At 41.8% G+C, this 16,246-nt stretch overlaps 2 protein-coding genes across 24 annotated transcripts in view; both read left to right on the plus strand.

Annotated features, from left to right (window-relative positions):
• Positions 1-16,246, plus strand: part of MAP4 (microtubule associated protein 4) — a 204,113-nt gene that overhangs the window by 164,755 nt on the left and 23,112 nt on the right. The window lies entirely within an intron of this gene.
• On the plus strand, positions 8,939-13,109 carry LOC102156760 (short transmembrane mitochondrial protein 1-like). The gene has a single exon (XM_038566604.1). It carries the CDS (start codon positions 11,597-11,599, stop codon positions 11,750-11,752), a length of 156 nt encoding a protein of 51 aa, XP_038422532.1. The 5' UTR covers positions 8,939-11,596; the 3' UTR covers positions 11,753-13,109.

A 16,246-nucleotide genomic window follows, 5' to 3' on the forward strand; every position in this document is an offset into this window, starting at 1 on the left:
TAATCTCAGGCAAACCACTGCATTTTTCCCCCTCTAGATCCCATTTGCTCTTCTTCAAAATAGAAGATTAAGTTAGAGGAGTTCCAGCATTCTTTTTTTTTTTTTTCCAGCATTCTCATTCTGTACTGTAGCACATAATTCATTGTCCTTGCAGTACTATTTTTATAAAATGATCCTTATCCATTTAAGAAACAAAGGAGTAATGGAAAAAAGAGAGACAAACCAAAAAAAAGACTCTTAACAACAGAAAACAGTGATGGTTACCAGAGGGAAGGGGATAGGGGGATGGGGGAAACAGGTCATGGTGTTAAGGAGGGCACTTGTGATGAGCATTGAGTGATTCAAATAAAAACTTAATAAAAAAACAAAAACAAATAAAAACTTAAAAAATAATAAAAATTTTAAAATAGGACAAAATGATCCTTGTCCTCAGAGATAGGGAGAATAGGATATTATTTTATTTCCTCAGATTTTGAGAGCTAGCTGACTTTTCATTTTCTCTTATTTGTTAATTATTGAAATTGGGGTTTGTATGGTATTTCTTGGTTGTAGTGGTTTATTTTTGCCTACTTTTGTCAGAAGGGACCTCATGCAGTAAATTCTCCAGTCCAGGGACTTCTGTTTTATCATTCCACATCAATTCCCTTATTGGAAGTGGTAAAACCTACATCATACACAAATGCTTTTTCTTAGTGGTGGTTTTGTTTTGTTTTGTTTTTTAAACTAACACCAGTGGGTACATTCTCTGTGTTAAATGTGTTTTGTGTTCTATTACTTCATACCGACACAAGGAGTGGATTCTGTGGGTGTCCTCATATTATGCCTTATGTTCTCCTCTTGGTGACACCAAGCTTATATGCAGGCTTGAGCACCTAGCAGACATCATGTTTTGGGTACTCACCTGACTCTGAGCTTTCCGTCTGGTCTTAAACCTCTTGGCCACAGACCCCTTCATTGCGTCTTCAGCTCTCTGACCCTTGAGCCTTATAACTCTGAGGCTTCTGTTTGGTGCAGTAGCCACATGCCACATCATTGTTATCTTTCAGGCTGACCACATTTTTTATAAGTAAATGTGCTAAGAATATGTGCTCCTTTATGACTGTTCAGCTTCATTCTTCTGGTTCCCACTTCTGGACTTTGGCTGACTTTGCTACTTACAGAGTCATTGAGACAAGAAAAGTGGAATTTGAAGGTTATTGCCTTAGCTTTGTTTGTTTTGTTTGTTATTGGTGCCAGTGGGAAGGTTTGGATAGGCTGGCTAGAACTAAAAATCATTTGACTCTAAGGAACAGGTGTGTCCATGCTTGTTCTTCACCTAAGCTCTTTCTGCCCCTTCAGAATATGGCAGCCAAGGGCACCGGTGGTGTAGCTCAGTGGTAGAAGGTGTGCTTAGCAGAATATGGCAGCCAACTCAGACAGCCCCCCTCATCAGACATGCTGCTACCTCCCCTAGTCATGCTTCTGCCAATACACAGCACCCTCACATGGGGAGGTGTGGGGTTTAACAAGCATACTGGCTAGTGGAGCCACAAGTTTAATTCACTCTTTTTTTTTTTTTTTTAATTCACTCTTGAGTTGGATATAGCAACCTTTGATTCCTTGATGCACGTTTCAGTCCTTTCATTGGGATGTAGGAGTGTTAAAACTGTGAGACTGGAAACTACTTTCAAGATTCTCTGCATTCTATGGATAAAGAAACTGAAGCAAGGAGTAGTTAAGTGCGTTGGTCAGAATCATAACTATTTAAAGTGGCACAGAGAGATTTTATTTATTTTTTTAAAGATTTTATTTATTCATAGAGACACAGAGAGAGAGAGAGAGAGAGGCAGAGGGAGAAGCAGGCTCCATGCAGGGAGCCTGATGCGGGACTTGATCCCAGATCTCCAGGATCACGCCCCGGACTGAAGGCGGCGCTAAACCGCTGGGCCACCCGCACTGCCCCACAGAGAGATTTTAAAACCAAGCTTAATTATTTTTTTCCCCATAAACCAGAGGTAGAAGGTGTCAGTGAATTGAGGCTGTGTGTGCCTGCATTTTGGGGGGTAGAGAATGACTAGTTTCTGAGTGGATGGAGTTGTTGAGACATAACTGATTTCTAAGGTATTTTCTAAAATTTATCTCTGGCTTGCAATAACAGCCTCCTGCCAGGCTATGGTAACTTTCATCATATATTATACATACTTAATTATATCATTCACATATAATGTATATATTGAAAAGGTAAGGAAGCCAGAATTCAGATATATTTCATCACCAAGCCTTTCTGTATCCAAGACTCTCATCTTTCTTTTTCCCCAATTATTTAATAGAGTCATAACCCTTCTGGCACCCCCTTCATTTCACTATGCGTCCTCACTTTCTTTTCCTTAGTGAGAGCTTTTTGGCAGAGTGAGATGACCCTGGTTCCTTGCCAGTGAACCTTTGTTGGCTTTCACATGTATTATTACTAAACTGCTTAGGGTCAAGAGGAACAAGAGGCTCAGTTTATGTTCAGGACAGAGGTTAAATGGAAATGCACATTTTTTTTAGGATTTCAACCCCACCACTCCTGACCATGAACGTAGCCCAGTATTAAGTACTGCAGAAGGTGTATGTGGCTGGTTCCTGTGCTGTAGCTGGGGACTGGAGACAAGTTATATGAGTGGTATGAGTAGTAGAGAAAAGGGTGTTTGGAGACAGAGGCTCCAATTAAGGAAACTTTCCTGGGCTGGGCTATGGTTATCTCGTCACATTTTATAGATCAAAGAGAACAATCTTAACTTGCCCCCCTTTTTAAAAAGCATTATTAAAAAACTTTAACCAGATTAGTGCAGTTAATGGCAGATGGCTTTTAAATAATCCAGTCTGACTTTTCTTCATCTTGGAAAAAGGCATCTCATATATTCTTTTTTTTTTTTTTTAAGATTTTATTTATTTATTCATGAGAGACAGAGAGAGAGAGGCAGAGACACAGGCAGAGGGAAAAGTAGGCCCCATGCAGGGAGCCCGACATGGGACCTGATCCCGGGTCCCCAGGATCATGCCCTAGGCTGAAGGTAGCACCAAACCACTGAACCACCAGGGTTGCCCCCATCTCATATATTCTTGATAGAATATTTCATAGTATAGTATGTTTGCACATGATAGTGACTATAGGTGAAGCAACAAAAATCAACTGTTTTCAAGGTAGAATATGGCCTGTCCTTTCAGTGTAACTTTCTTTTTCAAGAATTTTCTTTTATGGATCCTTCAGTCCTGAATGTACAGCTTATAAACTCAGAAGTGAGCACAGCAAAGAGTCATGCTAGATTAAACAGGGGCAGTGGGCCCTGTCACAGATTGCCAGAGGAAAATGAGCTGCCCCTGTGTGTTCACATGGCAACTAAGCAGTTGGCTGGCTAGAAAGAGCGGGGCTGGTGCAGGAGGGAGGGACCCAGCTTCTCTAAGGAACTAGCGGGGAGCAGGGTCAGGAGTAAAAGTGCAAGGGGGTATGTTGTCACACAAGTGTCTCATAACTGGGATACACATTTCCAAAGCCCATATTGCTGAAACCCATGAAGGAACCCTTTATGAAACCCTTCCACAGTGCAGAGCTACAGATGAAGCTCTCCCTGGGCTTTGGGAACTCCACTTGTCAGTTTTCAAGTGAATTTGATAAGTTACTATGACAGCAAACCCACTCGTGCTCTAAGAAATGAATGCCTCCAATTTTGACACTATATTAAGGTCTTTTTTAAGTGAAGTTTTGAGCCATTTTCTGAAATCATTGTTCTTTACGGGTTATGACTGGGGATTGGCAAATGAGTCTTGCCTATTTTTAAAACCATTTTTGAGTGGGTGAATGGGGAAGCGTGGGCATAGTGTCAGATAAGTGAACATGTGGGTATGCAAGTATCTATATTAGTGAAAGCCAGAGTAATTACTATCCTCAGTACCCAGATTGGCACCATCCCGTGTTGTAAATTGCAGAGCTGAACAGAGTGCTAGCTAACAGGAAATTACACTTTCAGTTTAACAGTGGCATTTGTGCAGAAAGTAGCAGGTTCTTTCTTTCTTTTTCATTTGTTCTTTCACACTAGTAAATACATTTAGCCAGCTGCCTGAAGAGAGAGGAGCTTCAGGGGAAAGATAGGTTTTGTCATGAATACTGGGGACTTGGTGTGATGTCACTGCTAGCTCTGTGTGATCGTAGGTGGTGTTAGAGCTCCAGGAGCGAGGGGGGAGAGCAGTCGAAGAGACGATGTCGCTCTCAGACAAGCAACCTTCCTCTCGCACTGCTGCTGTAAGCCAGCTCTGTAAGGGTGAGCCTGCAGAGTGCCGAATGGACCCCCCGAAAGAAATCAGCCAAGCTGGATTTGAGTGGCAGAGGACAGAGGGCAAACTGAATGAAATCGGACTGAATGTCAGCATGGACGGGCAGCTGAAAGATGGGCTCGTGAAGAATGCCAGCTTCCTGGAGCAGAATAAGCTTTGCTTCTTTGAAGGGAAGCTAGACAAAGAGCCCAGCATCGAAGTGCAGGACAAGGAGTATCAAGCAACCTCGGGTCACCTTGAGAGCAGATATGTGATTTCAGAAACCTGCCATTCCTCGGAGGGGAACTCGGTGCACCAGAAGACAGCTGAGTTCCCTGTGGGACCCGGAGAGGGTCCAGACAGAAACAAAGCCTCTATAGTTCAGGGAACAGTAGCAGGGAAGAATGGGCCAGAGACCAGGAGCCAGCCGGATCTGAATTTCCCTGGGGCTGCTGACCTCCCCACCTGCTATGTTAAGGAGCAAGAAACCAGTGTCTGGAACCCTAACTTTCATGCAGTGGCTCAGGGCTCAAGGGAAGCAACTCCAGGACAGGAGGATGGCATCACCACCAGCTGCCGGGTGACTGGGATAGTGAAAGATAACTCTGGGCCACCTGAATGTGAGTCCTCACCATCAGTGGCTGTCGCATGCCCAGCCCCCACTGTTAACCCTTCACCCACTGCCATTCCACCCATCACTATGGTGGAGTTCACCCAGGAATATGTAAATGCTGACTCTCATGACCGAGACCATGAGAAGGAGCAGGAGAGATCGAATTCTCCCGAGGAGGGGGCTTTGTTCAACCAAGTGCCCCAGCCGAAGAAAGCAATGCGCCGGGCCCTGTCAGAATGTTCTCACCTCTCAGTTCCCCCAGCCGTCAACCTTGCAGAGAAGTATCCTGAACTCCCTGCCCGAGAAGAGCTTTCTTCTGGCCCGCTGCCTCTCACTAGCAGCCCCGTGCCAAGTCCTACGCCCAGGAAACTGGGGGCTCCTGCCGTCAGGCGCTCCATGACAGTGGCTGAGGGACAGACAGCCAGCTACACGTTGAACCCCGGGGAACTGCCCAGCCCGTCTCTCGAACAGACACCTGCTTTGGTCTGCGAGGAACCTGTGGCCAAGGAGAGAGAGGAGCTGACCCCCTTCGGCAACCGCGTAGGTAGCAACTCTGGGAAGAAGGAGCTGGGCCTCACTGGGTTGTGTCTCCATGGGAAGCTGGAGCAGATCCCTGAAGTTAGTAGCAAGGAAAGAGGACACGAAGATGGTAGTGAAACAAGAATGGATTCATGCTCCCAGGCCTGCCCAGGAGGTGAGAAGCAGCCGGGACAGACAGCTCTGGCAGGGAAGAAAGAAATTCAGGTCACTGCAACCCAGAGCACTCCATCGTTCCAGTGTGAAGAGACCCCACGTGATGGTATGTTTCTAAATTTTGCTTCCATGGGGAACAAGCAGACAGCGAGGAAGAAACCAAAGTGACAGATTACCGGCAGGAGCGTTAGGCAGCCTGTTACCGCTGGAGTCTGTGAGCCTAAGGGAAAGCGGAATTCTTTGCATGGGAAGGTTGCTGGGAATGAGACTAGAGCATGAACAAAGTGCAGCTAGCTAGGTCAGCCTCAGTGCTGCTGGTGTCTTGGGTAGTGGGGCTTGAGGGTGTGGGCTGATGGGGTCAGAGGGTGCTGGACATAAGGAGAAGAGCCCCTTCCTTGACCTCATGTCACCCTGTCCACCCCATCCCCCATCCTCTCACCCCTCAGCTCCCTGTTGGTTTGAACCAGATGATTTCTGAGCCCTAAATCATCCAATCACAACTGATTGATTTCCTTGCTTGAAAATCTGCCACTGTGTGCATTCACGATGGGCGTATCTGCACAAACCTCCTCTCATTAAGTAGCACAGCCTGGGTGCAAGCTCTGTTTTCCATTTTGCTTTTGAGAACATTTTACTTTTGTTCCAGTGGAAAAAGAGCCTTTTGAAGCTGGCTATTTAATATTCTTTTCCTGTTCTTCATGTTTGACCCAGTCTTGCTTCTAGTCTTCTCTTTCTGTATACGTGTGGGGAGAATTTGTGGGGAGAAGAGAAAGGAGAGAGAAGGAGAGACTTGCACTTAATAAACAACTAAATGTCATGGTCTTTGTGGCTGCTTTCTGTCTTTCTTCCTGGCTCTTCTCTTCTCCACCCCCATCCCACCCCCACCCCGCCAGCTTATTGTTGGTGGTCTACAAAAGCTTGTTTTCCTCCGAGTCCAGTTTGAGCTCAAAGGGCCATGATTCCCAAGCTGGTTAATGGGGATTTAAATCATGTGTGTTGTTTGTAAAAAAAAAAAAAAAAGAAAGAAAAAGAAAAAATAGCCTCTTCCTCTAACATTTATTCTTTGAGTACATTTTCATGAAGTTTTTTAGGCATTTTCTTTTAAAATTAGAAGTGATATTTTCTAGGGGAAGGGGAAGTTCAGGACCCCAGAAGACTAGTCAGTTTTTTTGTTTTTGTTTTTGTTTTTGTTTTTTTAATGGAGATAGGAAAGAAGCTTCGTATCTCCTCTGTGACTTAGGACTCCAAGATGACAAGAACTCAGATATTATGCTGTTTCTTGCTTCTAGCTGTGGCAGAACCACAAGCCCCCATGGATAGGATTGTGTCCCCTTTTTTTGATCCGCTGGTGCCTGGTCTTGTGCCATACACCTTCTAGGTGGTAATGAGCGCAGATTTTTATTTCAAAACCAGTTCATCCCCGTTCATGCTAACAGAAGTTCATGGTGGTAGGAAAAAAATGTCAAGTAACTAACTTGCAAACCTCACTGATCTGTTCACCTAAGAAAATGTTTAAGTGCTGACACTACTAAACACTAGGTAGGTAAAACTAGATAAAGATTCATTTACTGGGCAGCCCTGGTGGCACAGCAGTTTAGCGCCGCCTGCAGCCCAGGGCGTGATCTGGAGACCCTGGATCGAGTCCCACGTCAGGCTCTCTGCATGGAGCCTGCTTGTGTCTCTGCCTCTCTCTCTCTCTCTCTCTCTCTCCCTGCATCTCTATGAATAAATAAATAAAATCTTGAAAAAAAAAAAAGATTCATTTACTTAACACGCTTACCATATGCTGGTTGCTGGATATTGTCATTACGTTGTCAAGCAAGTTATGATCTGATTGGGGTGGGGGAAAGGAACAGTGAGGGAGTTGTGAATCATGGACACTACCTGGAGGAGGTGGTTTGGAAGCCTTGGATGTCTAACATTGCGAGGGAAAGCCTTTCAGGCAAAGGAACCTGTGTAAACAAAGGTGTGAAGCCCAGACAGCTCACATTAGGTAAAAGAACAAGGACCAGTATTCATGGGGCACCCTTGTAAGGATTACTTAATTTCAAAGAACGGAAACACACTCAGAGGAACTCCAATATATTAAAAAGGTGTTTATTGACAGGGAGTCTCAGGGAATCCAGTCGCAGGAAGTGTATCCCGGTTGCAGCCATTGTGTGCCTTTCAAGACATCTGCTTTGCCCTAAACATGTGTTCCATTCTCTTCCCTTCTGAGAACTATTTTTCCTCTGCCATCTCTTACTTCCTTGGTGACCCTGGTCCGCATAGGACATTGGATTACCGTGGTCTGGGCTCTGTGCCCCATGTGATGCTACCTTATACGTACTCTTATATCTGTTTACCTCATTCATCTGGGAGCCTCTTAGGAGAAGAGTGTGAGTTGAGCAAACATGTCCAAGCCATTTGTACATACGTGGCCAGAAATAATGGGAGAACAAGTCTAAAGAGTTGTTTGGAACCCAAATCTCAAATACAGGAAGATGTTAAAAACAACAACAACAACAACAACAACTGGTGGCTGCCTCTGACAATAATGTGGTCCAAAGTCAGCTTTGGAATGATTCACCTGTTCTCAGTAGATAAGATGAACTGGAAGGCAAAAATTCTTGTGACAACAGCTGGATTCATGTAATAGTAGCAGGTCATATATGACATGAAGGGGAAATATAACAGATGAACTCAACTAATCAACGACTTGAAAACTGGGTGTGGAAGGTGAGAGGGAGAGAGAGAGAGGAGTCAAAGCTGATGCTACGACTCCTCTTTTGTTTCCCAGCAGGTAGTAGCACAAATACTAGAAGAATCCAACAGAAGGGAGAAGTTTTGTGGAACAGTTATGAGTTCTATTTTGAGCACTTTTTCCAAAGTATGAGGACTTTTGGTGGTATCTAGCAATTGGTTGGCATAGACCCCTGAGACAAAGATGGAGGCCACTGGTGAGAAGCACCATCTGGGAGGGAGCCAGCAGTTTCTGCTTATGTGTGTGTCAAGTGTTTTTCACTAGGTGACAGTTACTTAAACAGGTTGAAATGTTACATGTTTATATCATAGGCAGCAGGACTTTGTGTTCATGTTGTTTACTGAAAAAATCCTATTAAAAATGTTCATAGTGGTCTGAGGCTAATGGCAATAAGTCACACATTTGGTAAGATATTCTTTCAGCTTCCTTTAGAAAAAAAGATATTAGCAGCCTTGCATAGTGTTTGTTTTTCTTCTTCTTCTTCTTCTTCTTCTTCTTCTTCTTCTTCGTCTTCTTCGTCTTCTTCGTCTTCTTCGTCTTCTTTTTAGATTTCATTTATTTATTAGAGAGAGAGCATGTGCACCAGCAGCAGGAGGAGCAGAGGAAGAGGGTCAAGGAGAGGGAGAAGGGAGCCTGACCTGGGGCTCAATCCCAGGACCCTGGGATCATGACCTGAGCCGAAGTCAGACACTTCTGAGCCACCCAAGTGCCCTCATAATTTTGAAACAAAGCAAATTCAATTTTGACTAAAAATACATAGGGTCTCAAACATCAAAAAGTACAAAAGATAAGACCACTCGATTTACTTTTTCTTGCTCCTCCTCTAAATACACTGAAAAGAATTCAGCAGACAATTATTAAAGGAATCTGAAAGGTAGAAACAAGAGGGCAGACTGGGTAAGGAGCTTAGGGCTTGAGGAAGGGCAGTGCCCAGTGAGTTGTGTGGGTTTTGTCATGTAATCTTCCATGTACCCAGCTCTGGACCCTCTGGAGTGCCTGCAACCTCAAAATGCCAACAAGCATAGATACCCAAAGGATGAAGGGGAAGAGAAGGAAAAAACGAAAAGCCTACTTTCCCCTTCCAAAAGACTAGGAAAGGTGAAGCTCTCTTACCCTACCAATCTCCAACAACAGCAGTGGGCTTAGTCCTGCTGAGCAATGCTCAGGAGGGCCTACCTGTTGCCTGTTCCACACTACAGTATGACCTATCCCTAGTCCCCCACCAGGTGACCGCACCAGTGACACCCACAGACCTGGTGTCTTCTAGCCTTTCATCCAGGAGCAGAAGGGGGGACCTTCGGAGGTTTCCTCCTACACTCTTCCCTCCAGCAGCAAAAAGCCGGGTAGTTGCTAACTTCTCCCTGCAGTACCTGCAGAGATTGAACAGGAAGTCAGCCAACACCAGGCAGCCAGAGAATAGGCCAGGAGAAACTGCATTCTATGGGTCCAGCATCACTCAGCTCCCATCTAGTGAAACCACCTGACCTAGGGAAGTGCCTGGAAGTACCAACAGGGATTGAGTGATAGTTGTATGTAGCTAGAACACAGCAGGCCAGAATTGCATTGCAAGAGCTCTGGCAACGAAATTGTCATTGAAACTACACCTAGAACATGCATGCCCAATTTAAACAGTGATTACATGCAAACATACAAAATTAAGATTTTAAAGCAGCCATTATCAAATTGTTTCAACAAGGAATGATAAATTATTTTGAAGCAAATGAAAAGCTAGAAAATATCAGCAAAGAAACAAGTTATAAAAAATTCCAAAATGGAAATTACAGATAGGGAATATACAATAATTAAATAAAAAACATGTCAGATGGGCTCAGTTATTGCACTGGAAATGTCAAGAGATCAGAATCAGTCAACTTGAACACAGATCAATTGAATTTATTCCATCTGAACAGCAGAGAAAATAGGCCGAAAAAAAATACTTAAGCTCCTCAGAAATTTCAGGAACAATAATACAAGATCTCACATTCAGATCATTGGAATCCCAAGAGATGAGAAAGACCATGAGACTGAACAGCTATTGGAAGAAATAAGGACTGAAATTTTCCCAAATTTGTTAGAAGACTTAAATCTACAGATTCATGAAACTGAATGAACCTTAAAGAAAAAAACCTAAGGAAGTCTACACCAAGACATATAATTATACTCTGAGGACTAAAGACAAAAAAAAAAAAAAACAAAAAAAAAAACCTGTAAAACAACCAGAGAGAAATAACACATTAGTTCTTGGGGAACAGCAGTTCAGATGACAGCGTGATTCTTATCAGAAACTATGAGGGCAGGAGGAAGTGGCACCGCATGTTTCAAGGACTAAAAGAATAGTCAGGGGTGCCTGGGTGGCTCATTCGGTTGAGTGTCTGCCTTTGGCTCATGTCGTGATCCCAGGATCCTGTGATTGAGCCCCGCATCAGGCTCCCTGCTCGGCAGTGAGTCTGCTTCTCCCTCTCCCTTTGCCCCTTCCCTTGCTCATTCATTTTCTCTCTCTCTCTCTCTCTCTCAAATAAATAAAAATCTTAAAAAAGAAAAAAGGTAAGAACAATCAACTGCAAGTTCTATATCTGGTAAAACTATCCTTCAGGAATAAAGGGAAAAATAATGACATTCATAAAAGAAAACTAAGAGGATTTGTTGCTAGCAGATATACTCTTAGAGAAAGGCTTAAAGGAAGCTCTTCAAAAAGATAAGATACCATTACAGGAGGAGGCTTGGAATTTCAGAAATGAAAGAACAATGAGAACAATGGAACGGATAAAAAAGTAGGGGTAAATATAAGTGGACTATCCTCATGAATTTTAAAAATCATACCTGATGATCAAAGCAAAAATTACAGTACCATCTGATGTGGTGCTTGATGTATGAAAAGGAAATACCTAAGACATTCTGTGTAAAAAGTGGGGAGGATAAAAGATCCTAAATGGAAGTGAGCAAAGCCATATATTCAAAAGTAAAAAGTCAAAATGGAATTTTTAAAAATGTTCAAGTAGCCCACAGGGGAAGGCAATAGAAACAGGGAACAAATAAAAAAAAAAAAACAGAGCCGGGATCCCTGGGTGGCGCAGCAGTTTGGCGTCTGCCTTTGGCCCAGGGCACGATCCTGGAGACCCGGGATCGAATCCCACATCGGGCTCCCGGTGCATGGAGCCTGCTTCTCCCTCTGCCTATGTCTCTGCCTCTCTCTTTCTCTCTGTGTGACTATCATAAAAAAAAAAAAAAAAACAAAACAAAACAGAGCCGCCCTCTGTGCCCTTCTTGCTGACCCCATGCTCCAGTTCCTGCTTGGATTTACTTTTGGCACGATGGTTGGAATGTATCTGGCTCAGAACTGTGACATATCACACCTGGCTAAAGAACTTGGAGAAATTAAAAAGGACTTGGATGCTAAAAAGAAACTTCCTAGTCATGAAATGGGCTCTTGAACTACCTTCTGGATATTCTGATTCTTCTATTCTTGAGGGCCTCTTTACCATCTGAACCACAGGTTTTTGTTTTAAATTCCAGCCTCAGTGATTTTCCTCTCTGCTGAATCCTGCGTGCCCTGGGAGCACAAATGGGGCCATGAGTTAAGAACTGTGCTTTTCCAGCATTCTCACCTCTTCCTTTCCTCTTTCCAGCCACTTGAGATGGCCTAAGATGGAATTACGGTACTAGATTAGTAAATGTGACCTTTAATTAATAATGTCTTCTTCATTCTTTGGGATTTCTACCACCTTTTTTTAAAAAAGAAAAATGGATGAGTTTTATGTAGCTGATCAGATTTAAATAATGCCGATTACATGGTATAGCAATTATAATGGATGTTTAAACATTTGGTATTAATGTTGTTTCCAAATAATTAAAATTGAAGTCCAGAGGGGAAAAAAAAACAAGTAATAAAATGGCAGTATAAGCCCTAGCCTATCAGTAATAAATTTAAATGCAAGTAGTCTAAATATTACAACTAAAAGGCAGAGATTGAAAGAATAGATTGTTTAAAAATTACTGAAGTACACGCTGTCTACAATAAATGCATATCAATTATAATGACCATAGATACACGGTTGAAAGTAAAAGATGAAAAAAGATACATCATGTTAACATTAAATTTTTTAAGTGGCTATATTAATATCAGACAAAGTGGACTTTAGAGCAAAGAATAAAGAATCAGTCCATCAGAAGACGGAGCAATTCCAAATGTATATACACCAAAAAGCAGAGCTTCAAAATGTATATGATATAAAAAATGATGGAGCTGAAAGGAAAAATAGATAAATCCATAGTTATGGTTCAGGACTTCTATATCCCAGTCTAAGCAATTGATATAGCTCTTGGACAGAATATTAGCAAAGATAAAGAATAACTTAACAATACCATCACACAACAAGATCCAGTTGACATTTACAGAAATTCCACCCAACAACAAAAAAATTGAATATATATTCTTTTCAAGCACCCAAGGAATATTTGCCAAGATGGATCCTAGGTCATAAAATGAACTTCAATATACCTAAAAGATTAAAATCATACAGAATATGTTGTATGGCCATAATGGGGGTGTAAAGATTGGTGTATGGCAATAATGGAATCAAATTAAAAACCAATAATTAGACCACAGGAAAATCTTTAATCATTTGGAAATTAAAAGTACACTTCTTAATAATCCATGGATCAAGGAGGAAGTTATCACAGGAAAATTTTAAAATAAAATAAGGGCATTTGGGTGGCTCAGTTGGTTAAGTGTCTGCCTTCAGCTCAGATCATGATCCCAGGGTCCTGGGATAAAGCTCCGCATTGGGTTCCCTGTTCAGTGGGGAGTCTGCTTCTCCCTCTTCCTCTCTGTTCTTCTCACACTCGTGTTCTCTCTCTGAAATAAATAAAGATAAAATCTTTTTTTTTTTAAGATTTTATTTATTCATGGGAGACACAGAGAGGCAGAAACATGGGCAGAGGGAGAAGCAGGCTCCTCACAAGGGGCTTGATGAAGGACTCTATGCGGGACTCAATCTCCGGATCACAACCTGAGCCAAAGGCAGATGCTCAACCACTGAGCCATCCAGGCACCCCAAAAGATAAAATCTTTTTTAAAAATTACCAATATGGTTGGTAAACCTAGAACAAAATTGCCAAAGATAAAAAGAATCCACAAACTACTAACAACAGGAATAGGGGATATCACTATGGCCATTAAAAACATAGAAGTGGGGCATCCCTGGGTGGCGCAGCGGTTTTGCACCTGCCTTTGGCCCGGGGAGCGATCCTGGAGACCCAGGATCGAGTCCCACGTCGGGCTCCCGGTACATGGAGCCTGCTTCTCCCTCTGCCTGTGTCTCTGCCTCTCTCTCTCTCTCTGTGACTATCATAAATAAATCAAAATTAAAAAAAAAAAAACATAGAAGTGAACAGCAGCAGAATCTTTACACCACCAGATTTTAAAATTTAGCAGAAATTCCTTGGAAACCACAAATTACATAACTCACCCAAGATGAAAGAAATAACCTGAGTAACCATTAATGAAATTAGATTTTTTAATTAAAAAGTTCCTGAGAGATTCACTGTGGGGGATCACCTTATATTTAAAGAATAATTAACACCAGTTTTACACATTCTCTTCCAGAAAATGTAAAAGGAGGGAATACTTCTCATTCATTTTATGAAGTGTGTATTTGTCTGATACCAAAACAGGACAAAGACAGTACAAAACAAACACAGGACCAGTATCTCTCATGACTTAGATGTAAAATATTTAACATCACTTCGAGCAACATAATTAAAATAACTACACACAACAGCCCAATGGAATTTATCCCAGATAGACATGGCTGGCTTAGTAATCAAAAAACCAAATCCACATAATCCATATCAACAATCTAAAAATAATTCATAAGCACAGAAATGCTCTCAACAAAACCCTACACCCGTTTATGATAAAACACTCATCAAAGGTTAGAAGAACTTTCTCAACTTGATCAACTTAATCTACAAAAAAGCCTACTGTAATACCACATTTAATAGTGAAATACCAAGTGCTTTCCCCCATAGACTGGGAAGAAGGCAAGGGTGCCTTTTCCTACCACACCTACTTAATAGTTATTCTGGAAGTTCTGATTAGCACAACAAAGTAAAGAGAAATAAAAGAGCATATAGATTAGAAAGGAAGAAAGAAATCTGGCTCTTTTTGCAGATGCCATGATTGTATCGAAAATTCCAAGGAATCTACCTAAAAAATCTCCTAGAACCAATAAGTAATTTCAGCAAGGTCACAGGATGGAATTAACTACATTTCCATATACTAACAGTGACACCATTTTCATAAAAATCCTGTGCATAAATGTTTATAGCTTCAGTAGGTGAATAGTAAAACTGTGCTAGAGCCAGACTGGGGAATATGGTCAGCAGTGAAAGGAAACTAATTGCTGATCCATGCAACAACACTGATGCATCTCAGAAGCATTATGCTGGGTGAAAGAAGCCGAACACAGAAGGGAACATACTGTATGATTCCATTTATGTAATATTCTTGAGATAATGTTCTAGAGATGGAGAGCAGATTAGTGGTTGCCAGAGATTTTAGGATTAGAAAAGGGAGGGGTTGGTGGCTCTAAAAGAGTGACATGAGGGAGCCCGGTGGTAATGGCACGCTTACTTGTTAGTAGTGGTTACGTAAAATTACACGTGCTAAAATTGTATGGCACTGTGTATCTGCGCACGTGTACGCACACACACTCTCACACAGGTGAGTGCATGGGGAACTGGAAACATCTGAGTAAGCTCTGTGGCTTGTACCGAAATCAGTATCCTGGTTTTGATAGTGTGCTGTGCTTAGGCAGGAGGTAGTGTCAGGGGAGGCTAGGTGCAGTATACACAAAACCTACCTCCCTGTATACTTCTTTGCAACTTCTAGTGACTCTGTAATTTCTTCAGATTAGTGTTTTAAAATGTTTAAAATAAAGCCTCCCATCCACTTAGGTCTGTGCCCCACTACTCTGCAAATTAAGTTCCTTCCAAAGGCCTTGTCAAAATACACGCACAAGTGTATTTTCATTAGAAATGTATTTTGCCCCCATCCTTTCTCTAGACAAACAGATTTCATGGTATCTTACTTTCCTGTGCCTTCCTTTTATTCTTCACTTAATAGAGATTGTTCCATGTTAGTCATGCTTCATTTTTTCAGATGCAGAAATTACACTGACGTTTCTGCCATGATGCTTTAATCTTGTTTCTATTAACAGACTTCCAGGGTGTTTCCGTTCTGTGCTGTTAGATACAATGCTCTGAAGACCTTGACATTTGCAGTTTTGCTGCTGCGTGAATATACTTCTAAAACAAATTTCTGGAAATTGGATATCTGGATTAGAATTTATCTACACTTCACTATCTAATCTTGAGAGCCACCACAAGATTGCCCTGCATGAGAATTGTACCAGTCCATACTTACCAACAGCAAATATCCTTATTTATTCCCAGAGCCTCTTTTAACTTCTGACAATATGTTAGGTTAAAAATGGCATCTCATTGTGGTTTTAATTTTCATTTCTCTGAAACATTGGCCATCTTTTATTATTTCCAATATGTATTTTGATTTATACTTCTTTTTCTGTAGCCTGTGTTCATACTCATTGGGCTATTATTCTAGTGGGTTGTTGGCTTTTATAGGAGTTATCGATTTATAGGAGTAATTCATATAATAAGCTCTTTGTCTTTGATGTGATGTTGAATAGTTTTTCTCCTGTTTATTGTCTGCCTTCTGACTTTTCTTATCATTTTCCTTTTTTTAGGCTATGTTGAAATTTTTTTCTTTTTTAAATTTTTCCTTAGTCAAACTGATTTTCTGTGGCTTCTGGATTTTATGCCATATAGAAAGGTCTTTCCCACAGCCAGATTATAAATTGCACGGTATTTCAATGCATTCAGGTGTAGCCCTATTGAGATCTGGA

Source organism: Canis lupus, chromosome 20 (genome assembly GCF_011100685.1).
Source record: "Canis lupus familiaris isolate Mischka breed German Shepherd chromosome 20, alternate assembly UU_Cfam_GSD_1.0, whole genome shotgun sequence".
Taxonomy (NCBI): Eukaryota; Metazoa; Chordata; class Mammalia; order Carnivora; family Canidae; genus Canis; species Canis lupus.

Coding starts and splice junctions, on each gene's coding strand:
- LOC102156760 (XM_038566604.1), top strand. CDS start 11,597: ATGCTCCAGTTCCTGCTTGGATTTACTTTTGGCACGATGGTTGGAATG.